At 52.9% G+C, this 25,761-nt stretch overlaps 1 protein-coding gene across 15 annotated transcripts in view; it reads right to left on the reverse strand.

Annotated features, from left to right (window-relative positions):
* Dysf (dysferlin) overlaps nucleotides 1-25,761 on the reverse strand; it is a 194,656-nt gene that overhangs the window by 75,817 nt on the left and 93,078 nt on the right. For all 15 annotated transcript variants that reach the window (XM_032906224.1, XM_032906220.1, XM_032906222.1 and 12 more), the window contains 10 exons: nucleotides 23,542-23,734; nucleotides 22,937-23,092; nucleotides 19,343-19,474; nucleotides 19,096-19,262; nucleotides 17,790-17,904; nucleotides 17,477-17,582; nucleotides 17,080-17,222; nucleotides 14,987-15,160; nucleotides 2,898-2,991; nucleotides 2,200-2,277 (listed from right to left, as the gene is read on the reverse strand). In XM_032906224.1, coding sequence (XP_032762115.1) covers nucleotides 2,200-2,277; nucleotides 2,898-2,991; nucleotides 14,987-15,160; nucleotides 17,080-17,222; nucleotides 17,477-17,582; nucleotides 17,790-17,904; nucleotides 19,096-19,262; nucleotides 19,343-19,474; nucleotides 22,937-23,092; nucleotides 23,542-23,734 — 1,358 coding nt within the window. The remainder of the gene's footprint in view (nucleotides 1-2,199; nucleotides 2,278-2,897; nucleotides 2,992-14,986; nucleotides 15,161-17,079; nucleotides 17,223-17,476; nucleotides 17,583-17,789; nucleotides 17,905-19,095; nucleotides 19,263-19,342; nucleotides 19,475-22,936; nucleotides 23,093-23,541; nucleotides 23,735-25,761) is intronic.

A 25,761-nucleotide genomic window follows, 5' to 3' on the forward strand; every position in this document is an offset into this window, starting at 1 on the left:
AGCAAAGCATGTCGACATCAGAGAGGTCAACAGGGATTAGATGCATCATATCTTATACATTCTCTGTCTGATCTCTCCTGCACACACACACACACACACACATGACTCCAGCACACTCCGCAAACACCTTCCATGGGTCTGGAGAGTGGATGTGGCAAGCCCCACCGAAAAATAGTCCTTCCTCAGGCTGCCTGAACAGAAACAGCCCACCAGCGTCTCCTCCAAACTCGGCATCCACGGGCTGCTGGTGGGAAGCAGAAGATTGCTAGGCCCTGGACAGCTCTAGGCAACTGAAAGGTGCTCCCAGCAGGAGCAGTCACAGCTGAACCCTACCCTGGCCTCAGACAGTCAAACACCAGTTTCCTCCGAAATGCCAGCCAGTGGCTGGCATAGCACTGAGCAGCCAGCCGTCACAAGGTCAGTTCCCGGGGAGAAATCGCTTTGGTTTAGGGTTTGGGAGTGAAAATAAACACTCGGAGTTTTATGGGCTCCCCCGTGTTGGCTGCTGTTTTCCTTTCCAGCTGCTGCTCAATCGAGCCTTTCATTCAGAAGCCTCTGAGGAAGCCCTGGGCAGCACCCTCAAAGCTCAAGGGACGTTTATCTGGGTGGAAAGTATGACGTCTCCCAGACCAGTGCCTGCTGACCCCACTGCATGATCCACATGCGGAGCTCTGGTTCCCTGGGCTGCCATCCTGGGGGAGCTCCTGCCCCTCGGAGTCCTTAACCAGCTCAGTTCATAGAGGACAACTGGCCTTCCACCCTCACCCACAGACCCCCACTAAAAGGAAAAGGCTGGGCTGGGAATAAGCCCATGTCAGAATCCTAGACACAGCCACTGTAGAAGTCTAACTGCCCCCATCCTGTTAATGTCCTTGTACAGGGGGCTGTCAGGACCCAAAGCCCAGAAGGGAAGGACTCCAGCCATGGTGGTGCTTAGCTGAGTGGGGCTGGAGAGCAGGTCATTGGGAGCACAGGAACCTGGACATGAACTACAGTGGCCAGGAGGAAGGAAAGCAAAGTTGGGCTTGGAAGGGCAGGCATGTGGCTACAAGCAACACAGCCACTCTGACTAGAAGGCCACTCTCCGGGAGCCCAATTCTCCTTAGCCACAGGTAGGTTCTTACAGGGGAACAACCTTGGACTTATTTCCCAACTCTATCATCTGTCAGCTATTTCAACTCGAGCAATTTACAGAACCCACCTGAGCCTGTATTTCCTTACCCATAAAATAAGGAGTTAGGACACCTAGCTGCCAGTATCTGCCTAGGTACACATGGGGAGGAGCTTATGTAAATGTCTCTTCCTTAGGTGTATGGTGCTGAAGGTTCACAGCAGGGAAACAAGGCATCTCCTGAGTGAGCTCCCAGCTGATGGGAAGATTACAGCAGACGAACCATAACCAAGAGCCATAGTGGATAGGGGCTCAGAAAAATGCACTGGAGTGTCAGGGCTGGGGTGATCAGCTCAGTTCAGGGCAGTCAGGGAGGTGTGATCTGGGTCTGAAACTGAAATTGAGGAAGAACTGCTTTCCAGGCTGAGAAAACACTAAATGCACATGCAGGGGGTTGGCAATTGTGGATCAAGGCTGGTGGGGGCAGGGCTACTGGATGAAAGGTACAGAGATGACACAGTCACCCCATCCCAGAGGCTTGTCTGACAAGGGCCAATGTGGCAGGTTCATCTGTCAGGACCTATGCTTCAGAACCAGAGAGCAGTAAGTGCGGTTATGTCTAGGGCAGTATGGAAGGAAGCAAAGTGAGCAGGGAACCGAGAAGGAGCAGGGCCAATACGCTGCTGAAGCCAGAGTGCACGGCGCTGTATGTGAAGTCTTCTATATAAGACCCCAGGCCAGGCGGGCAAGAGCTGAGTCTAGGAGTATCAGGGCCTGGGAGCTGGACCTAAGATGGGTCTGGGAGGGTAGGGGCCTAAGGAAACTGGGTCTTCACCGAGTGACCTGAACAGAGAAAGACACTGCTAGCAATCCAACAAAGAATGGCCCCTGGGAAGGAAGGGACAGTCAGCCAAGGCAAATCCTGCTACAATCTCACATGAGGAGCAGCAGGCCTGAGACCAGGAGGCATTGGGACCTGAAACAGTATCCGGCACTCAGAGAAGACAGCCACTCAAGGATCCTGCTAGAGACGGCAAACGCTCTCCGCCCTCCCCTGGGATCCTGGATCCTCTCCTCCTCCCACCTACCAGAGAAGGAGTCTTTGTCCATGGCGGGCAGGTCCCGGGCCTGGTACAGGTAGCAACGCAGATGGTAGCGGTTCCCATCTTCACTCAGGAGGAAAGAGAGATGTCATGTGATGAGTAGGGTTGCTAAGGGCTGGAGCTACAGGAAGAGGAGGGTCTGCCCCAGGAAGGGCAGCAGGCTCTGGCTGTTGTCCTCTCCATGTTCCACATATGGAATATGAAACATATTGTTCATACAGTCCATGTTGTCATACGGAGAGGACAGCAGCCATTGTGAAGAGTGAGCCTCCTCTCGTTAGGAAGACAGATGCCAGCTCAGAGGCAGTGCTTTGCATCCTTTGAGGCTACCCAATCCCAGGGAGAGAGACAGGGAAGGAGGGAGGGCGAGACCAGACTCATGATTACAGGAACTTGAATGCACACCTCCCATCTCTAACACACAGATATGAATGCTCACATGCACATGGGCACACATGCCATAAGACCCAACTGGCTTGAAAGCACACAAAGTCAGGTCTCTAGAGCCTCAACGCGCTCTCTCTCTCTCTCTCTCTCTCTCTCTCTCTCTCTCCCTCTCTCCCCCACTCCCCTCCTCCCCCCTCTCTCCCTCCCCCCTTTCTCTCCCTTGACTATGGAATCCCACTCCCAAGTGTGAGGTCATGCATATACCCATCAGATGCCACCCACCAAACGTCACTTACAGTCAAAGATGCATGAGATTGTGGGTCTGTTAACGCCAAAGCTCAGGGTAGACACAGACATGGAATCTTCACTCTTGTCATCCACCATGCCACCCTGGAGACACAAAGTTTATCAGGGAACACTAGAAAACTGACCCTGGATCCCTGCTCCCAGCAACCCCTGGATGCCAGTCTTCTGGACAGACACATCTCCAAGCCAGAACCTGTTGTGGGTCCGAATCTTTCAGAGGCTCTTAGACCTGAGGGGCAGCGTCCTTCTGCTCAGACCCAGTGATTTGTCCCATCTCTCCCTTGACACCAAGGCCTGCTGCCCTTAACCCAGCCCTGGGCTTCAGGCAGGCCATGGTCCCCAAAGCTGCCCTTAGCAGACCTCAGAACAAGGTCTTTCCATCTTCTGTCCTTGCAAAGGAACCATACTACACACGCAGGAGGGGCATTTCCTCTGCTATGCACCTGAGTCCTGCTGCAGCTGCATGGGCTCTGGCTCCCACCGCAGGCCTCCTCCCTGCAGACAGGAGAGGAGCACAGTGGCACCCCTCCACTTCCTTTGGCCACAGTTTCATCACGGCTCTAAAACTGAATGACTTGAGTTCTGATGCTGCCTGTCACTAACTGTTCCTCTAACTTCAGACAAGTTGTTTAACTTCTCTGAATCATTGTTTGTATATCAGAGGTAATTATACAGTGTCCAGCTCAGAAAGTTGCTGTGTCTATAAAAGAGAGATGAGTAGTTCTTAGGAAACTGCCTGGCACCCAGTACATGCTCAAAGGTTAACAATCCCAGTGTTCACACAATCCCAATCTTAATAAAATAAGGCACAGAAATGAGGCTGAAGGGATGGATGTCAGTAACTATGCACTACACACACACACTCACACACACACACACACACGCATGCACACACACTCACACACACACTCACACACCCATTCCTATGTGTTCAGAGTGGCTACAAATGTGACTTAGTTAAGTGCTTGCCTCACATGCATGAAGATGTGAATTTAATAATCAGAATCCATGTAAAAATGCCAGATGTGGTAGCCCGCACCTGTAACCCCAATGCTGGGGAGGCAAAGACAGGCAGCCTAACCTAATTGCAAGCCCCAGGCTAATGAAAAACTGTCTTAAAAAACAAGATAGGTGGCTTCTGTAGAACCTGCTGCCTGAGGTTGATTTCCAGAGTACGCGAACTCAAGAATACGTGTGTGCGCGCACAGACAGACAGACAGACACACACACACACACACACACACACACACACACGGTATACACTGCATGTACCACACACACCACTCCCACACATACACATACCACCTCAACACACACCACATACACCACTACCACACATATACTATCCAACACATCACACACCTACCACCCCAACACACATATGACTCCCACACACACACACACACACACACACACACACACACACACACACACACACATTAAGAAAGTGCTGGACGTAGTGTCACACTCCTTTAGTTTCTGCACTTGGAAGGCAGAGACAGGTGGATCTCTGAGATCAAGGATGGGCTGGTGCACATAGTAAGCTCCAGACCAGTGCCTTCCTGGTGCCTTTGAGAAATGTAGCCTATTGTTCGCATGCTCTCTCTGTATTTATGTCTCTGTCTGTCTGTCTACCTGTCTCTCTCACACAGAGAAAGAGAGAGATGGGGAAGGGAAGGAGAGAGAGGGGAAGAGACAGAGAGGGGTAAAGGAGGAAGGGAAGGAGGGAAGGAGGGAGGAAGGAGAGAGGGAGGGGAAGGGGTAATGAATGTCTTTATAAACCCTGGCCACTGACTCTCCCAGGGGGTCTGGATGTCACCCTAAACAGACCCCATTAATGTCTCAGAGCAGGAGAGAAATCCCTCCCTCCTGAATGTCTGTGACACTGAATTGGGGCTTTAGGGTAGGGACATCCTAACACCAGCACCTCACTTATATCCAAACATCAGGTGTACCCTGAGACCCCTTTGTCACCTCATAGATACCATCCATTCTAAAACACAGCCTTCCAGTACCCTCATGCACCCTAAAGGGATCTCACAGGTCTCACAGATGGTCTTGCTCCTTTCCATGACATTGATGTGTGATATGCTGGTTAATATCCCAAATATTCTGATCAAGGCTGGCTGGTGTGGGCTCCAGGTGGGTACCACAATAACCAGGCACCTCCAACCGTGCTTGGCACAACAAGGCCTCAGGAACATTCACTGAGCTGGTGGATCTAACCCAGGACAAGGCCTGCCCTATCTGAAAGTATCTTTCTCCAGAAGAAAGACTAGGGCTAAACCAATTCTCAGGGATAAGCTGAGGAAAGGAGCCCAGAGAGACGACACCTACATCAGCATGTGAAAGGAGGCCTGGTAATGTTGGTACCAGTCAGTCAATTGGCCACTCCCCACCTTCTCCACCATCCCTGTGTAGTAATCAAATCCAGGGACCATCCCCAAAGCTGGACCCTGGAACTTTCAAGGTAGAAGACAGAAACCAGGGTTCAAACAAAGGAAGCCCCCAGAGAATGCAGAACAAAGACTGAAACGAGCAGCCACATCTCAAAAGCAGAAACCAGGGCAAAGTTTCATGTTCTAATTGGTGGTGTTCACTGCCACGCCATGTGTAGTTACAGTGAAGCAGGAGGACCAGCCCTGGGCCTGGAGTTCCCAGAGTGGATAGAGGAAAGGTGGCCGGCATGGCTGACGGCAAGTGCCTGAAACCCTGGTTCTCATCTGTGGACATGTGAACGATCTGCACTGGGCTAGCCCAGTGGTAAGGCTGCTGACACCCTAAACATGTTGGACACACCCTTGTCACCTAGCTAGATATCAGTAGCATCCCCTTAGTTACGACTGCCAAGATGTCTCCAGACACTGTCAGGTGTCACCTAAGGGAAGAACATTCATAAAAACTGGATGACCCACAGCCCTCAGCACCTGCTCCTCAGTGTGTCTATTTAACTATGTCACTCCTCAGTCCTGTGGTAAGCAATTCCTCACCCAAAGCCCCACTTCTTCCCCTCTAGTTTTCTTAAATGTCTTACATCTACCTTCCTCCTTCTGTCACAAGGCTTTGCACAGGCTGTCCTTACCACAGCACACCCTTTCTGTCTGCTATATTAACTTTAGCTCTTCCCTCAGCTAGGTCATTGCAAAGCACGGGCACTTTTTGTCTGCCTGTTTGTCAGCAGCTTGCTACTTCTCCAGTTTGTCTCCTGAAGGGAACCAGGAAAGGCATGCACAGACAACCTTGATATCACACACACACACACACACACACACACACACACACACACACACACACACACATACATACACACACACACACACACACACACACACACCACAGAGTCATATCCCTGACCCAGAGGTGGCTCCAGTAAAGAATTCCCTTACCCTGGGCAATATGGGCAGTTCAGGGACCAAAGATCTCAGACAGGGGGAAGTTAATGGTGTGGATAGCAATGTTCCCCTCACCTCAGGAGGCCAGGGTCTGACTCTGCCACAGGAGGAACCCCCAGGATGCCTTGGTAACCAACAGGCTGCTCTGTATGTCAGAAGGGCAGAGCAGGAGTTTTGTGGCTTCCCTCTTGGGAAAATTTCCTGCAACAGGTATGGTGTGATCATGGAGCAAAGGAGGGGTGAGGTGGCAGGTGGAAAAAACCGGAGTGGGGATGCCTAGTGTCATTCTGTGAACAGCCAGGTGTCATGGGATGCCGCCGCTGGCTGGGGTCTCTGCCCATCCACCCCTCACCCACTCCTGCCCAGCCTTGTTGGCCTAGGGCATTGGGTTTCCCACAGTCACATTCTTCACTCCATAGCTCATGCGGAGACTCCCAGGCTGGGGCTGGCAGCCATGCCGTCTGTGGCCACACACTGTGTCCTAGGGCAAGCTGTAGATGGGATCCTGTGGCTCCCTCAGTGGGGGACTGGGCGGCCTCCAACCCACTGCTGCCCGGCAGGAGGCCATGGATCCCTGAAGGAGCCCGAGGCAGGAAGGAATAGAAAGTGGGCCTCCGAGATGCTATGGAGTGCCCCCAAATGTCCCCAAAGCTGAAGCCAGCCAAGCCTAGTTGGGCCTGCCCAGTACTGACCTCCAAATCCTTCAACAAAAAGGAGGTGGGCAGCCTCTGGGTGCCTTACAAAAGGGGCCCCTCTTTCATCCAGATGAGGTGGGGACCTAGAAAAGGCCCAACAGCATGTTTGAGGTTCTTTGAGAGCTATACGCCACCCACCAGGAAGGTTGCTCCAGTCTCAAAGGGGAGCTCTGAATGGCCCATATTCCAGGGGACCCTATCAGCACCCATTTGGGGAGGTAGGAGGAAGACAGTGAGGAAAAGGTGAGCAGAATAATCACAAGCTTAGAAGTCTGGGGACAGTGCCTCCGATGCCACACCGTGGCTTGGGGGAGGAATCAGCAAGATTCCTGGAATCCTCCCTGCACTGGCCAGGTCAAGCAGAGAGCCATAGCCTAGCACAAGTGGGCTCCCTTTTCCTTCTTCCAGGGAAGATCACTCCACCACAGGACAGGAAGAGGCAAGAGGAGCCTGGTGTCCGGGCCACTGGGAAAGATTACTAGCGGGAACTCAGCATCACCCGTCGTTCCGTTCTGTTCCTACAAATAGGGCTGGAGAGCCCAGGGCGGTAAGTGCGGGAGCTGCTGCATAGCCACAGAGTAGAGCATAGACTCGGGTCTCTGTGAGGCCATTATTTAGGCAGACGAGCAAACTGTCTTCACTTACAACTCAAGAAAAGGTATTTCAAAGCAGAGGCGGTAGCACAAGCCTATAGCCCTGGCACTTAGGATCCTGTGGCATGAGAGAGCAAGAAGTTCTAGGGCAGCCTGAGTTATAGAGTGAGTTCTAGGACAGCCTAGGTTATCGTGAGACACTGTCTAAAAAAGAAAAAAAAGAAGAGAAGAGAAGAGAAGAGAAGAGAAGAGAAAAGAAAAGAAAAGAAAAGAAAAGAAAAGAAAAGAAAAGAAAAGAACCCACACACATCTGGGAAATGCCCCACATGCTCCAAGCCTGAACTGGGGACTCTGTCTGGGCCTCATCTGGAGAGCTGGCAGTTGGCTGGCACAACCCTCAGATGACCCTCCAGATCTCTGACCGTCAGCAGCTCTGCAGGGGCGTCGGGGTAACAGAAATGGGCAGCTTTCTTTGGTGCCCATCTATAATCAGTTCAACTGAAACAAATTGTCTTCAAACTGGGTTCCTAATGGAGCCTGCCTCCTAGGGCTGGTTAGACATCATCTCTAAACAAAGTCGGTGGCCACAGACGCCTGTGGTGCATGACAGGACATGAACGACCCCCCACAAGCAGCCAGGCTGTTCACACCTTCACCACGGTGGGCTGTGCAGGGTCTATCACAGATGGGCCTATCACCCATCAGGGCACAATGTAGTGACAGGCCATCCAGGGCTGACATTGGCTCTGTGCCAACAGAGGTTGATTTGCCAAAACAGGTCACAGGCCAGATTCGGCTGGTGGCCCACAGTGTGTTGGCCCTGTTCTATTCTTATTTTGCAATGCCATTGTCTTCTCTGTCTGATGGGTGAGAAAACCAAGATTTAAGAGGGGCTCATCTGAAGTTAAACAGTTGATTGTCTATCAAGACCAAGGTTTCTCTCCCAGAAACCATCCGCTCAGAGCATCTAAGCAACGTTCTGGATAACTACAGAGGGCTGCATGCCAGGCTGGGGCCAGAAGTCATACCCAGGACCCAGGGCACCATCCTGGCTGCCCCACACGAGCCCCACACAAGACAGCAGGCCAGACCAAGGCAAGAAAGCCCTTTAAAAGAGGGAGTGGACTGGAGACCTCCCTTCCCAATCCGGTTTTAAGTAGAATAACAGGCAAGGGTGCAACCCCATTTAATTCGCAGCTGGAACCAGGGTTTGGAATCAGCCGCTAAAGTCTTCACTGAAGTCTTTGCAAAACTACCGCCAGAGAGAGAGAGAGAGAGAGAGAGAGAGAGAGAGAGAGAGAGAGAGAGAGAGAGAGAGAGAGATCTATGGAGCCGGGAAGGCACCAGGCAACCTGGAGAGTGCACAGTGCCACGTGTGGGCTGATTCAGGCTGAGTCTCCTTCCTCCGTGCGCATGTGCAGGCTGCAGAGCCATCCAGGGCAGGTTCTTTCCTGTGCCAGCTCCCTCAAGAATTTCAACAAGTGTCTGTCCCACTTTGCCTGGAAGTGCCCTGACTCTTCACATCTGTTTTCTTAGAATGACTGTTAATAATGCCCCGGGCCAGTCTTTTTTTTTTTTAAATTAGGACTAGAAGAGCATAGACCCTCAGGTGTGACATCATACTCAGCGCTCCAACTGCGCAGGCACACACGCTCCGAGTCCTAGCAACGTAAAACCCAGGATGGAGCAAGACAGGGCCCATGCATTTAGGGGAATTATCAAACTGTCCTCTCCAGCAGGCAAACAGGAGGCATAGAAGACCTCTGTCTGAATGGGGTACCAGCCCTCAAGCCCCATGTCAGAGGCTAGCACAATGTCAGGTAGGGAACAAGCGCTTGTTTCAGATGGTCAAGAGCCCATAGGCTCTGGGGATAGGGCTCAATGGGTGGGATGCTTGGCTAGCATGAGCAAGGCCCTGGGTTCAAGCTACAGCACTGTGCAAAACCATAATGGGCAGTGCACACCTGTAATCCCAACCTTGAAGCGGTGGGGAAGATCAGAAGTTCTAGGTCACCCTAGGCTACATAGTGAGATCCAGATCAATCTGGGATACATGAAACCTTATCTCAAGAAAGAAACCTGGGGGCCGATATACAAAGTAGTCCTCCAAGAAGTCAGTCACCTCCTGCCATAGCTACTCAGGAGACAAATCTCTGAAGGATGCCTTGCTCAGGGGGAACAGATCTGAGAACTTGACTGGGGGTACAGCATGGCTTCATCCAGATTCAGAGACGGCCCCACCCTGGCTAAACCACATGAGACCCCATTTCTGGCCAGCTCAAGTATTGAGTTACTTCCCACTGGCACTGGCACTAGGCTTTCCTCGCCCCCCCCCCGCCGCCAGCCCTTACAACTCACAGCTGCCCTTCCCTGCCAATGGCCCAGGGTGGTGACACCTATCTCTAAGGGTTCTCATGACTTTGGTCTCAGCCAACCTACTGCAGACACTGCAGGCTTCCTGGGTGGCAGCTTCCCTGGGTGGTAAGATGGATTTATCACATCTGGCTGCCCAAAGGAACTGAGTTGCCTGTCTGACTTAGTATCCTCTCTGGGAGCAAGGATAACCAAGGATGCTAGCCTAGCCAAGTGCCAGCCTTCTGATGCTTCAGATCCTTTCTGTCTAGGGCCACCCCAAAGCACCCTGGGCAGAGGGTGGTGCGGTGTTGGGGGGGGGGGGGAGACCAGTGAAAGTGAAGATGAACATAGCAGTTGGTGGTCTAGCCAAGAGTCAGAAAGTGCCTGAGGAGGGGAAAGGGCAGCTGTCTGCCCTAGATAGGTTCTGGAACAGATGCAGATCTATTTCTTCTGTAGTAACATGCAGGGCTCAAAGAGCCATCTATAATGACATCACCAAACCATAGCTGCACCAGCAGTGTGACAGGAACTGCACTTCCTTATTCTGGTTACTTTAGAGAAGAATTTAAAGAGTCACGTGTGGAGAGTTGCCCCCAACTCTAAAATGAGCTAATGTCAGCATACAAGGCAACACGTAAACCTACAGTAATTCTTTCTTAGGGACTTGGATGTCCTAGAGGAGTAGATAATGCCAAGGGCCTGACACTAGAATTTAACCATCATACAGACACATGTGCAGGCATCAGAACTGCCAAAGGGCAGGAGAACACACACACACACACACACACACACACACACACACACACACACACACACACACACACGGGGGTACGGTGGGGGGGAGGGAGAAAGATGCATTCAACTTCCCAAGACTCCTGCAGCTCCAAGGCTCACATGCACCTTTGACCATGGAAGTCTTTCTCAGCTCTAGAAGGCACCAGCTGTCTCCTCCCTCCCTCCTAGCCAGGCTGCCTCTGAGGCTCAGGAAGTTTGCCCCTCTTTGCAAGGCCAAGTGCAGAGGCAGGGCTTGGAAAAATCCTTGTGCCCAGAGGGCAGGCCTAGGGCAAGGGCGACAGGACAGATTCCGTGAGCTCATCCTCAGCAGCCGTCACCAGAGTTCCCAGAGAGGCCGGTGGCGTCAGGAGGGGGGGTGACTGGGTGGGAGCCGGGTGGTGGTGGTTGTGGCGGCAGCAAGGGGTGTGGGGTAAGGAGGAGGCTGATGGAACGCGCTATAATAGCAGCTTTGTACTCGGATTCCCAGCTCCCTGGGAACGCCAGGAAGATTATGAAACCCGGTGTCTTTGGGAATGCCAGGATATTAGCTGGAAAAAGAATAATACGAAAATAAAATAATGCTCGGGATGGAGACAGCAGACGCTTAGCAGACTGAGCCAGGGCCTCCCGCTCTGAGGAGGGAGCCAGGCTTGGCCCCTGCTGCTGGTGCTAACGAGCAGACAGGGCCTGCCTTCCAAAGAGACGATTTCCAGAGGGAGCTGGCAGACCAGGCCCAGCCCTGCTGAGGATGCACAGGCCAGGGGAGGGGTAGTAGAAAGCAAGGCATAACCAGGCCTGGTCCTGGAGCCCAGACATTCAAACCCATCAGATTCCCAAGAGGTTCCCTTAACCCTACCCACAGTCCTTCCCTGACTCTTTCAAGATCTCTATAACCTTCCCCAAACGCCCTCCCCTCAGCATGGTCACTCTGGAATAACTATAGAATAGCAAAGATACAGAAGGCAGCAGGTTTATTCACGCTCACACGTAAGTATCTCTCTTTCAGACCTAAATCACACAGGAGCTCCTCACGGACCAAGCTACTAGCACTGGATCCACCAAAGGGCAGCAGAACAAGCTATCTTATCCTGTCCCACCATTCATGACTCTGGTCATCCACCCAGCCTCTCTCAGAAAAGCATCCAAGCGGAGGCCATTGCATGCTATTTTCTGTTCTTGTTACTCAAAGATGGCCCTGGATCCAGCAGCAACAGCAGCAGCAGCAGCAGCAGCAGCAGCAGCAGCAGCAGCAGCCCTTAGGACCTTGTTAGATGCAGAGATTCTGGGTACCCCACCCAGACACTGCATGAGAGCCGGCATTGTAACCAGTCCTCAGTTGACTTCTATGCTCATTAGCCTGCACAGTCACTGCTAACCTTCCAGGGCCGCTGAGATACAATCTCTTCCATGAGTGATATAACAGAGTCCCTGAGGCATGGGGGTAGAAGCAACAGGATCCAGAGCACCCCTGAAGCCTGTCACCCTATCACACTTACACCAAGTTCAGGGCAGACATCAGGGACCAGCAGTGGTGTCCTGGTAACTGGTGTCCTGAGACACAGAACGAGCGTGACTTCTGGTCCCTGGGCCAAGACACCGGAATGCTCCAGGGCAAGTCCAGTAAGCTTAGAGATGGAGGCCTGGCCCGGTCCTCTGACCAGACTAGAAGCATGTGAAGGTGACTGCAGAAAGGGAGTGTGGTATGGGGCATGTGGGATATGATCGTGAGCATGAGTGCTCACGTCTCCTAAGTGTGTGGGGCTGAAGGGATTCCATGTGCACAGTTACAAAGTGATTCAGGCAGTAACTACCAAAAAGGGTAATGGCTGTCCAGACACTGAGCTCCTAAGGACACTGCAGAACTCCATGTGACACACCATAGCAATCAGATTATCTCCCTCAGATTCTCCTGCAGTCACGTCCCCAGAGATGCAGAGGGATTCCTGGGGCTGGTTCCTTCCACGTGTCATAAGCTGATCACAAATGAATTGAAATCCACCAACCCTCCCATGTCTGTCAGTTTGACATGTGACTTCAGTGATTCTCCCACATGTTCCTCTATAAACGACAGACTAGTCAACGCCTCTGCTTCTGGGAAATCCCATGACCACCCTGCCCCAGTCCTCCGGTCATTACCTCAACAATCTTGGGCCCACATCTCCTAACCTTGCTTGACTTCCTTCACCTAGCTCCACCCTGCTTTGGTACCTGCCTTCATGTGCACATCTCTGGGTACCTTTAGCCATGGGCCCCATCCCTCCCAGCTGACGCTCAACTCCAGCTCCTCCTAGTTCTCTGCCCTGGTGGCCTGTCAGGTAGCCACTACATCTGCTTTCCCCAACCAGCTACACCGAATGTCAGACTTGCCAGAGCAGCAGTGAACTCATAGCACACTGGGCTCACCCTGTGGCCTGGCACCCTTGGCTCCCTTCCCATCTAACATTACTGAGCCTCTGACACCCCTGCGTGTCCCTCTGCCATTCCCGATACCACCTTGGTCCTTGGGTTCCTTCTTCATGGGGTTGCCTCATCCCTGGATCTTCTGACAGGATATTATCTCCCTCGATTACTTTCCATAGCCACTTTACTAATGGTCCCCAATCCCTATGCTCAACATTACCCCAGCTCCCTGGTGCCCATAAGAGTCCTGGACCTGCCCTCCAGAACTCTCTACTCACCATTATTTCTGGCTCCTTTTCCTTTTCAGAACGTTCTCTATTGAACCTACCAATGCTGCCAATCACAGAGCCCAAGTGTGGTCACCCAGAACCTCCCACCTGCCGTCGCAGGCCCAGGGCCCAGCACAGACACCCAACCAGCTCAGGCCATTCACTTGCCAGAGTTGAGCTAGTCTGGGCCTACCATATGGGAGGAAGGCAGCATGACTTTGCCTGGCTGTGGCCATTAGGATGTGGCATGTCTTCTGCCACCGGTGTCATTGTTGCTACCAAGAAAGCCAGCCCTGAAAACCTCAATTTCCTGCCGCCTAATACCTGGCCCCACTCCAGCACTTTTCAGCTAAGTGAGGCCCAAAGCCCGAAGCCCCCTTGCTCATCAGCCCATAAGAATGGAGTCTCTCTGTAGAACCCACGCTACTCACTGAGCCGTCTCCCCAGCCTACTTGGAATGAATCTTCTCCCTTCGGTGATTGCCCAGCCTTCCTCAAGCTCTTCCTCCTCTACTTCCAGCCTCAGCCACAGGACCATCCCAAGACCCTGCCAAGTGCCCAAACCAGGCCACCACAGGACAAGACAGCCGCCACAGCCTGCTTCATGGAAACCACAGATCTATCTCGTCTGTTCCTGTCCTAGCTGACAGCCGTTTAGTGGCTGAGAGCTCGCCGAGGATTGTACTTCTCTCCCTGCAGTACTATGGTGGAGGGCCTCTCTGGCCAGCTTTTGGGGGCCACCACTGGCTGCCACCTCCTTCTCTGCTTCCATGCATCACATCCCAGACCCACCCCACTAGACTCTCACAGGCCTTACAGCTGCCCTGACCCACAGATACGCACATACACATTGATGCAGACAGCCTTGTGTACAGAGGCTAATAGGGCCTGCTTCCCACGTTCACACCCCAGAGCACTCACAAAGAATGCACACATAATGCCGGCTGTATGTCAGAAGTTCAATCAAGCCTTTCAGCCTGTCTCGGTGAGTCTCTAGTCCAGCAGAACAGAGAGCAGAGGACGGGCTGTGTACCACCATCTCTTCCTGGTCCCCGTCACCCAGATCTTGAGTAACTGGAGCCAACCTCAGTACTACTAACTATGGAAACGCCGCAGGGGACAGGGAGCCCTCCAAGATTTCCCTTTCACAGGTACATTGCTTCCCCTAAACCCTAGCAAGTCTCTGCCTGGGGAGAACTGTGTCCAGCCAAGGATACACCAGGGTCACCAGACCTCTCTGGTCCCTCCCAGACTTCTCCCATCTATCCCAGCCCATCTCTGCAGGAAGCTCCAAGTCCCCCGGGCTTTGCTGTCTGGGTGAGCCACTCAGAGGCCCAGGCCTCCTGCCTCTCTGCACTCATCCTCACACTCAGAGTACCAGTGGATCTTCCAGTGTCAGGAAAGAGGCTCTCTTATTTAAGGAAGACACCCAAAAGGCTGTTCACCCTCCCCACACGCCACCCCACGGGGACCAAAGCCAGGATGGCTGGCCAATGTTACTCCTAAAAGCCATGACCCTGGAGGCTACATGCCTGTCCCACATCACCCTTGGAAAGGCATGCTATACCCCACCCAAGCCCAGCCAGATGCAACCCAATGTACCAGGGCCCCCTCAAGGGCAAACACTGCTGCAGGTCCCGTCTTCTCCAGTGGCTCCATGCGGCGGCGCCAGCGGCGGCGGCGAAAGGCATCTGTCTTGCGGTACTCCAGGTGGAACTTCCAGCCAAAGAGAGAGGCGTATTCCCAGCCCTCGCCCTCAGCCTCTGCCTGCCTGTGCTGCAGGAGAAAGGAGGCAGTTAAGAGGGAGAGACAGGGCAGGATTCCAAGAGGTAAGCCTGGAAGAGCCACCTGGAAGAAGGTGGCTTTGAGCAGCCTTGAGTAGGAAACCCAAGAGGGAAAGGAGGCTCCTAGGCCACAAGGTAGCCAAGGAGGCCAGTGGGGAAGGTAGACAGCAGCTGGGCTAGACACTGGCTTCTTTGGGGCTGTTTATTTGAACAAGAGGTGGACTGCCCAGATCCAAGCTGTCTTTCTCATTTCCTTCTTATCCTTCACAACCCAGCTTCTAAACACAGAAATGGGTCTACAGTTCAGAGGCACAATGTAGAGCCCGCGTCCTAAACTCAGACTACTTCTCACCAGGATGTGGACCTAGGCCAACTGTGAGGGGCACCTGCCTATCCTCTAAAGGGATCCCTTCCCACAGGAAGCCTGGAAATGCCTGGCCCTGGGCCCTGTGAGAGAGTGCCGTAACACTGCTGTTAGATATCAGCTCAGTCTGGGCCCCTAAGCAAAGCCCACACCTCTAACAACTGGATGTCCTCCACGGGGAGAAACAGCTGTCAGCTTGGTCCACAGCAGCTCGACCAGCACACTTACCTCTCCTCAGACCTCAGAGATCCCTCTCAAAAGCCTCTACTAAAGCTGGCTCTCCTAAAGACTACACTTAGAGAGGAAGAGGCCTGGTTCTGCTACCAAAACCCAAATCTGTTCTTAGGAACGGAGAGCAGATGCCAAGAGGATCCAAGGAAGGCAGGTGCTGAGTCTGGGTTGAGCATAGGCATCCCCAAACTCTGGGACAACCTGACTCTGGCCATGTGTGCTCACAAGGAAGTACTGTGTGCCTGTCCTGTGTTCCATGGCATGTCCCAGGTAAACATTGATGGCTCTTACTTGGTCCTCTGCAAGCCAACACGTTCACACTGTGGCCTATCCCCAGCAGACAGAAGTGTGGGCTCAGGACACAGCCCATCATAGTAAACCACCTCCCCGTGGAGACGTGTGTGTCACAGGATATCCCTCCAGACGGTAGCCAATGGCGAACAACTCAGATGGTGTAGACCCCACCCCCTGCCTCCAGGTGAGGTATCTGTGAGGTTCAAAGGCCCCTGCCAGGCCACAACCTTGCTTGCTATAGCGTAGCCTCCATGCTATGGAGTCCACCTCTAGGAAGCCAAAATCTAAGGCAGTTCCTTTGACGTCCTTGAGCCTCGTGGGACTGTAAGTGAAGGCTGCGGTAAATTCCACAGCACTCATAGCTACTCTATGCGTTGTGGGCATCCGTGAGTACCATGTGTGACCTGGGGAGCCTGGTATGACCTACATGTTTTGAGTGTGGTCTGTGTTGTAGGGGTGTGACCTGTGTGCAGAGTGTGAGCCCTATTTTCAGTGTGAAGTGTACATATGCTAAATTGATCCAGGTGTGACCTGTCGATGAATTCACCGGGTCTTACGGTGTTTTGAATGGGAAAGTCCCCCAGAAATTTGAATACTTGGTCCCCGGCTGATGGCACTGTTTGGGGAGGTTTAGGTGGTATAGCCTTGCTACAGAAACTGCGTCTCCGGGAGTGGGCTTCGAAATTTAAATCCCCGGCCACTTCCAGTTCTCTCTCTGCTTCGTGCTTATGTTTCAAGGTATGAGCTCTGGGCTTCCTTCCAGCTGCCGTGCCTACGAAGTGCGGCTATGCCTCTCAAATCTGCTAGACTCTCACCCTCTGGAACTGTAAGGCCAAATGAGCCCCTTTTCTGTGTTGCCTTGGTCATAATGCTTCAACCCAGCAACATATCTACATAACTATAACTCACGCAGGTCTATAGTGCGTGCCACAAGCACACTCACATGATTGTTAATGCGTCCAGGTCTACCCCATGGCCTCCTCCCTCTGGAAGCCCCACTCCATCACCTCCCATTGTCTTACCTTCTTCAGCGCCTCCATCTGGCTGAGGTCCCTCCTGCGCAGTCGGACCCAGCGTCGCCGCCTGTGAGTGTAATACATCTTCTCAACAGGGACCCAGTGTTTGGGCTTTCGGTCTGGGGGTATGGTGATGCTGTACTCCCAGCCTAGGAGGTGGGGTAAAACATGTCAGTCACTGTCAGCAAATCTCCATCGCTTCTCAGCCACCTCTCTTTGTGGAGCACACTCAGATCCTGAGCAGCTAAAACCTCTGGGCCTAACTGATAGCTTGAAGCAGAGGTGCGTTCAGCAAGTTTCCCGGGTGAATTAGCCCACTGAACGCTGGGCATCTGCCTGGGGCCTTCAGCTGTCTCACTGGCATGCAAGGGGTGGGATGGGCCCCCAGGTTCTATGTTCCCACCTTGTTCATCGACAGCCCGATTGAGGTCTGTGGACCATTCTTCATCTTCCCACTTCCAACCCAGCGGGCATTCAATATCGTCCTTCGGAAGCACCTTCTCCCCATTCTAGAGACGCAATAGGCAAGCGTGAGGAGATAGAAGGGGCACCCATGTCATTCAAAGTCAACATTCTCCTGGAGCACAGAGCAATCGTCTCAGCAAGTAGGGGCAGGAGAGAAAACACCCAGCTTTTTGAGTCACAGGCTCTTCATGGGACCCAACACCCAGGACCCCAGAAAGAGCATACACTGCCCACCTGCAGCAACCCCTTACCACGTCGGTGTAGTTGTCACTCATGTAGATCCACTGGCCTCCAGGTAGCCGAGTCTGGTTCTCAAACACCTCCTCCACGAAGCTCAGATGACCGGCGTCAGCATCATGGAGCAGGCTATGGGGGGAGGGGGGGATGGGGAGTAACAGGGTCACCCCACTGTCCTCTACCTCCAGGATGGCACCAAACTTCAGTCCACCTGCACTGTCAACCTCGCTTTGACACAGGCGGAGGGGTAGTGCAGAGAAACTGGAGCAGGGAATGGAAAGAACTCCCAGAACAGGAAGAGATGGTCACAAGCCACAAAAAAGTGCCACCCGAGATACAAGAAGAAAAGAGGGACCAATAGGAGACACCAAAGCCCAGTGGATAGCACTAAGAAAATGTCATCAAGCCATACATTGAAAACTTAATGCTTGATTCTGTGTTATACTTCAAGCTTAAGCAAAAGTTGCTGGATGTCACTCAACTATAAAAGAGAGAATGGAGTGACATTCCATTATCAGGGGGTAAGGGAGCTGGATCAGGAAGCGTCATGTATGTGCAATGGCAGGGCATCGTTATATCATGGAGGACAAGGCACATGACTTGGTGCCAACTCCAAGGTATGCTCAATAATAAAGGACTCTGGGGTTGGGGATTTAGCTCAGTGGTAGAGCGCTTGCCTAGCAAGCTCGAGGCCCTGGGTTCGGTCCCCAGCTCCGAAAAAAAGAAAAAGAAAAAAAAAATAATAAAGGACTCCGTGCAAACATGCGAACATGGCTGTGTGCACGCATGCACACGGCGGGTGCAGGTTTGTGGAGGGAAGGCTATGCACACATACTATGGTGTGCACGCGGAGGTGAGGGGACAATCCTGGGTGTCAGTCCTCACCACCCATCTGTTTGAGTCAAGGTCTCTTGGTTGTTTACTGCTCAGTATGCCAGGCCAGTTGGCCCAAAGACCTCAGGGATTCTCCTGTCCCTGCTCTCATCTCCTCATAGGAGGGCTATAGACAGGCACTACAGACAGGCACTACACTGGGCTTTATCATGGGTTCTAAGGAACTAAGCTCCCCAAGTCCTCACTTTAGTGTCAAGTGCTCTGCCACCTGAACCATCCCCAGACACAGTGCTTTATTTCTGAGTGTTTGAGCTATTCCTGGTAAGCCTCAGCCACAGGAGGGTGCAAACCGCAGTCTCCGTGACCAGCAATGAGCAGGCAGAAGGATTCACTGGGATCAAGACTTGGGAAGAAGGACTGGGCAGAAGCGGGAGCAATGGTTGGGCATCCTGGCCTAGCCCTCCACACCCTGGGACTACCACTCACGTCTTCTCTGGACACACGAACCAGTCTCCTGCCCAGGCCCAGCCAGCTGAGGGGCGGAAGCTATCCTTCGGTAGTTTGATCTTGCCTGTGACGTCAGAAAACTTGGGGTAGGTGAGGCCCGTCGTGCCCCAGTTCCCGACCAGCGCCAGCTTTGTCTGGTTCTCATACTGCAGACCAAGGAAGGAGGAGAGGTGAGGGGGTCGCACACCTTTAGAACCCACGGGCCAGTAGGCTGGCAGGTACTCACCGTTTCGGCAAAGACAGAGAGCTTCCCCTCTGCAAACTGATTGAATTCCTTCTCATCCACAGAGAGTCCAAACCAGAGCTTGATCCGGATCTGCACGGGCATCCGGGCCCCAGGCACGCCTTCCATAGGATACTGGGATCAAAAAGACACAAACACACACAGCCCCTAAGGTCTGGGCATACCAACGCAACACCCAGTCAGCTTACTCTATTAGGGGACCACACCAATGCCATAGAAGTTTTCCTCCCCTAGAGTCCTGTTCATCAGAAAAGACAATAGCAGCCATGTAGGAGTTCTCTACAGATGGGTCATGCCTACAACAGGGTCTCTGATATCCCCTCTCCCCTCCACCTTCTTACATCTGTCATTGCAGGGAACTCTTTTATTACTGTGGAAAAGGCTCATCTTTGCAAGGTCCAGTAGGGCACCCGAGAGCCATCCGAGAAGCGGCTCGTTGTAACCAGGGAAATGGAGTTTTCGTTATTTGATGTTAACCAATTTCAATAGCTCTGTGTGACCGCTGCGCTGGACAGCACCATCCTAGTAACTGCCGAGCCCCGGGACAGGAGCAAGTAAAGCCACTTCGTTTCATTCTCAGTGCTTCACGCTCTGGCGAGACGCGAGCACTGCCTGCAATGTCACCACAATTTCAAGTGCTTATCAGCACGTTAACCACTCTTCGCTGTTCAGCTGGTTTTTATCCCGAAGGCCTCAGAAGCTCTGCCAAGTGGAATAACCACAACAACCCAACATTTAAAAACACATATATGTTCCCTACGATTACTTCACCGTTCGACTAAAACCAAAGGTCAGATTCGGCCTCGGGGAGCAGAGTTCCGCCCTCTTGAAATGACACCCTGTCCCCTAGCAGAGACAGAGTGGTGAGAGATACCTCACTGAATGAGAGAGCAGAGGGGAGTCTGGGTGGGTTCAAAAGAGGCTGAGAAGCCAGGGTGTGGGTTCCCAAGCTGGTGGGGAAGCCTGGACCCCTGGAGGTAGGTAGAGCCTATGTGGAGAGAAGGCTTGGGAAGTGGTATAGACCATTGCTGGCTGACCCTCTCCCGTTCCTCATGTCCACCTCCTCTCAGTTGTCCCTTGAAGAAATGTGGAGACATTTCTTACCCCGGAACTCCCTGTGGTCTTCACTTCAGCCGTCTCCTCCCTCAGGGTGGCTAGCTGTCCTTTTCCCTCCAAGCCACCAGCCCTTGGGACATGGCAGGAATTCCTGCCCCCCCCTTCCTCCACCTCGGGCTCCCCACCACCAGCCTCCCCCAGACGGGGCCAGCCTGCCCAACCCAAAATAGCAACAGCAAATAAAGAAATGTCTAGTTTGGGGCTCCTCTCCTCTGCTAGTGCTCACTTTTTCCAGCCTGGGTTTAAGTTAAGGAACACCAGTGTTTGCTTGGTCTCTGCCCGCTGCCAACATTTTTGTAACGCTTGCTCAGGAGCTACTGGCAGGCTCATGAACTCCGTGGGGAAGACTTCGAGAAACAATTCTATATCCTTTTTTTCCCCACTTCACTTGGAATCAGGGAACATTTTCAGCTCACATTCTCCTGGAGGCTTCAGGGCCAAGAGGTCAGGATGGAGGTAGAAATGCCCTAGAGCCTACCAGCCCATTCCCACACTGTCTCCCCCTCCACACGCCACATACACAAGGGAAGGGGCAGCATATGAGAGCAATGGGGGTACAGAACCCGAGGTTAGTATCAAAGAATGTCCCTCAGATTGTCTGGGAGCAGGTGGGAAATTCATGAGGTTGTGGTTCCTACCCAACACACACACACACACACACACACACACACACACACACACACACACACACCTTCCCCTCTAAAGACCAACGTCCCAGTATACCAATTATCTCAGTCTTGGCTGTCTGAGTTAAGGTTATCATTGCTGTGATGAAACACCATGACCAAAAGCAACTTGGAGAGGGAAGGGTTTATTTAGCTCACACTTGAATATTGTTCATCATTGAAGGAGGTCGGGAACTCAAACAGAGCAGGAACCTGAAGGCTGATACAGAGGCCATGGAGGGGGTGCTACTTACTGGTTTGTTCCTCATGGCTTACTTAGCCTGCTTTCTTATAGCACCCAGGACCACCAGCTCAGGGGTGGCGCCATCTACAATGGGCTGGGCCCTCCCCATCAATCACTGATTAAGAAAATGTACTACAGGCTTGCCTACAACCCAATCCAATGGAGGCATTTTTAAAACTAAAGTTCACTCCTCTCAAATGACTTTAGTTTGTGTCAAGTTGACATAAAACTATCCGGCACACTAGCCTAGGATGGATCTCCAAGTGCGCCATATGTAGAGCAAGGGGCAGCCCCAAAAGGAAGTAGAGAGCAGAGGGAGAAAGGAACCAGTATCCACTGACCGCCTAGTCCACCAAGTCCTACCAGCATTGTCTAATTCAGTCCTCAACTGAATCAGTAAGGTGGGCAGCCTCATTCTCATTTAAAAGGTGGGAAGAAAGTAGACTATTCAGAGAGCTTTGGTGAGCTCCCCAAGGCCAGACAGAACTCCAACCAGCATTGACAATCCATGCATGCAGACCGAGCAGCTGAAACCAACCCTCTCTTCCTACCCTAAGGGGCAAGAAGAACGGCTGGACAACAACACAACAACAACAACAACAATAACAACAACAACAACAACAACAACAACAACGGCTCTGCTCAGAAGAGTCAAGGCTGAGATGTGGTCAATGATGACCTCCTGGAAGCTTGGAGGCATGAGGTAAGAAGGGAACAGCTGCAAGAAAGGCTTTGGGGAAATGGTCTGGGATGGAGACAAGGCTGAGGAGGCATTGATGGCAGAGCCATTAGGAGCAACTAGAAGCCAACAGCTGGCTTCCTGGCCACTAAGAATAGCAGTATACAGAGAAGGCATCTCTTGAAGTGCACACTGTGCTCTGATCATCTGGCCACAGCCATGACCAAAGCCACTCTGTATCCTAATGTTTGCCCAGAGAAAAAGATGGGGAGCCCCCCCACAAGCACCCACTCACTTTCCCTTCATCAGTAGTAGCTAAGGTCACTGGGGAAGGGCTGGAGGCCATCTCAGAAGCCAGGAAGGATTCTTGAAAGAGACCAGCCCCAGTAAGCAATAGGCTTGGATACACACTTAAACATACACAAGCGCACACACAGAGCCCTTAATTTGCTACTCTTTCTACTACTTCCTCTTCTTCCTTCTCTTCCTCCTCCTCTTCTTTTCTTCTTTTTTTTTCCTTCTTCTTCTAACTGCATCTTATGCCCAGGATGTTCTGAAACTCATTGTATAGCCAAGGATGATCTTGAACTCCTGGTCCTCCTGCCTCTACTCCCCAAATGCTAGGATTACAGGCAAGTGCCATTGCACTTTGCTTTTCTAGTTTATTCCAGCCACACATTCCGGCACCCACCAGCAAGCTTCCTAGACTCACTGCATGGGATCTGGAGAGTTTGGAGGGAACTGAAGAAAAGGAAAGTTATTTCACTCAAATACTCCTTCCAGAACAGGACTGGATGGGGGATCAGGGGAAGCTGAAGAAAGGTCTTGTGTTGAGAAAATCCTACGGGGACCCCAGCAGAGAAAACACTCACTTTCAGGAAGATGGTCTGCAGATTCCCACAGCTCCTGCCGCAGTGGCTGGGGCCCCGCCGGGAGAAGAGGACTTCATGGGCAGGCACCCGTTGGTAGGCCACACGCTTGTCACCCTGCAGCATCCAGATGATGATATCTGGCAGGCTGTTCTGGGGCTGGAGAGAGGGTGGCATCAAGGTGGGGATGGTGACATGTACAGAGTCATGTCTGATCTCTGACTCAAAGGCCACCAAGGTCTGGTCTCACTCAGCCAGCTCCCATCCCACACTGCCCACTCAGGGCCCTGCCTTTGGCCCGCTGCTTGGAGAGGAGTCCCCACCAATGTCTCTGAGATGCCCATGCATTTCTGGGAAGACGCTCCTATACAGAACAGGGAAGATGTAGTCTGCTAGATGTTCCTCCCTCTTCCTCCTGCTGACCCTAGGACCCTAAGGTCTGCAGGCTTAGAGGAGTAGATGCCACCCCAACAGGGGTTCCTCGCCACCTTCCCAGGGCTTTTCAGAGAGACTATGAGACCTAGAGCCACATACTACCACAGGGTAAACATTTGGTCTACATTCCAAGAGGCAGGAAGGCTGAAGAAAGGCCCCACGGGATTCACTACCTCCTCAGCCAGGGCACGGAGATGCAGAAGCCAGTCCTCGGCCTGCTCCAGGGCAGTGGAGAGCTCACTGTGGCCAAGCTTCAAGGCCAGGGCAGCTTCTTTGATCTGGCTCAGGTGACGGGAGCGGAGGCGGAACAGGTACTGATCAAGGTGGGTGGCAGAAGGTATTTCATGGATGTCACACAGGGGCTGGCTATGAGAGAGAGGCGGAATGTGCTTGTTCACCGGGGCTCCACACAACACAGAGGCAGGTGCATGTGTACATAAATATGTGCATGTATAGGGACTCTACCCACTGCCGGCCTGCTGGGTGCTCACCTCAGTGTGGCCTGCCTGCTCCAGAAAGCCTTCCTCACACACGCCCTCTGGCCCTCCTACTCCTGCTCTGAAACGTGCCTCCTTTTGGGATAACCCTCAACCTCCAGTCTAGTGGGTTCCTTTGTATGAGTATTCCCCATCCCATCCCACCTCACCCCACCCCACTGACTGCAAGCTCTCCGAGGACCTAGAGGGTCTCTTTCCTGTCCCCTTGTGTAGTCTAGGACAGAGGCCAGAGGCTAAGTTGTCCCACACTAAAATAAATCCCTTCTGTGTTGGGCGCACACTCTCTCCAAGAAGGAAATTTATGGACCCCTGACTAGCTACTGCAGACGCTGTGGGGAGGCCAGCAGCCATGAATACAGAAGCATACACCCTGGCTGCCCGGAGTCGGCCCTCCCAGAATCCTGAGCTTTGGAAAGCCTTCTGAGCACAGCTAGGGTACCGGCGGCCTTCAAATAACAGTGCTGAAGCCCAAGTGAGGAGTTAAGTTAAACTCCATCATGTGTGGGGTCAAACATCTCTGATCCCAGACTCATTACACAGGGGCTCTCTAAAAGCTCCGCAGATAGAGGCTCCACAGCATCCCAGGACTGGATGTGCACACCCAAGGGAAATGCTAGAAAAGAATAGGCGACCTCCAGTTCTCCCTCCCCAAGCAGGACCCTCCAGCTGGCCCAGCCCTTGCCCTCAAACAGGACATTCGTCAACGCTGAGCCAGGTCTGCTCTGCGCTGCAGCCCCCGCCCCCTCCCCGCAGCGTCTGGACTCCGGGCTCCCGGCTGATTTATTTTTTCTGCCAATTTCCCCGAGCTATGCAGAACCAATTACCGCCGGAGCGCCGCGGCACCGCTCTGGCAGGCCCTCGGCGCGCTGCGTCTTTCCTGTTATTTTTTTTAATTGAATTTTTAGGGTGGGGGGAGCGGGTGCGCGAGCTCCATCTCGGGGAAACTTAAGCCCCGGGGCCCGTCTCAGGTCACGTACTGCACACCCTGTGGTAATATAATATTTACTGCCCCGAGGGTGCCGCGGACGGCAGCCCCGGGCCGCCGGCAGCAGCGGGCGGAGGCCGTGCATGGTGGGTGAGGGGCCCTGGCGCACAGTGGAGCCGAGGGCTGGAGAAGCCCAGCCAAGGTCAGAAACTACAGAGGACCCTCCAGCAGACCACCCAACCAAGACTCCCCAAGAAAAGTTCTCATTAGTCAAGGATGCCCTGGCTCTTTCTCATCCCCCAGAAAGGTCCAATACTGGGGTACAGAAAGGGAGTCTGAAGAGAAAACTGCACCCCAAGCCCTCCCTACGAAAGAAGGTGGGCCATAGCCACAGGGCTCATTAACACCAGGGAGCAGATCTATGGGTGAATGGATCACGGGCCAGTCCCTTGGAGAATGAGCTGGCCAAAGAGATGACCATCCCCCAATTTGCTCTCTCATGAGGAAAAACTGAGGCAGCCTGCCATTCCCCACAGGAGCAGGCTTGGAATGTTTCCCAGAAAGAAGTGGCCCTGATCTGCACCTGCAGGGCTGACAGGAACTTTGCTGTGCAGAATGCTAGGAAGGGCTTTGTAGCTGCTGGAAGGGCATGGTGGCAGAAAGTAATACACAGAGGCAAGCGGTGCACGATGGGATGGGGAGAGTCCAGCGAGCCAGCAATGACTCAGAAGGGATGAGGGTTACTAGGCATCCTGTGGGAAATACAGTCCTCTCCAGGGAAAGAAGGAGAGGGGGAAGGGGGAAAGAAGGAAAGAAGAAGGAGGAGGAGGAAGAGGAGGAGGAGAGGAGGAGGAGGAGGAGAAAAGGAGGGAGGGAGGGATGGAGGGAAGGAAGGAAAAAAGAAAAGAGGGAGAGAGGGAAGGGGAGGGAGGGGAGGGGGGAGGGGGGAAGGAAGGAAAGAAGACAGAGAA

The sequence above is a fragment of the Rattus rattus genome, chromosome 6 (assembly GCF_011064425.1).
Source record: "Rattus rattus isolate New Zealand chromosome 6, Rrattus_CSIRO_v1, whole genome shotgun sequence".
In the NCBI taxonomy this organism is placed as follows: Eukaryota; Metazoa; Chordata; class Mammalia; order Rodentia; family Muridae; genus Rattus; species Rattus rattus.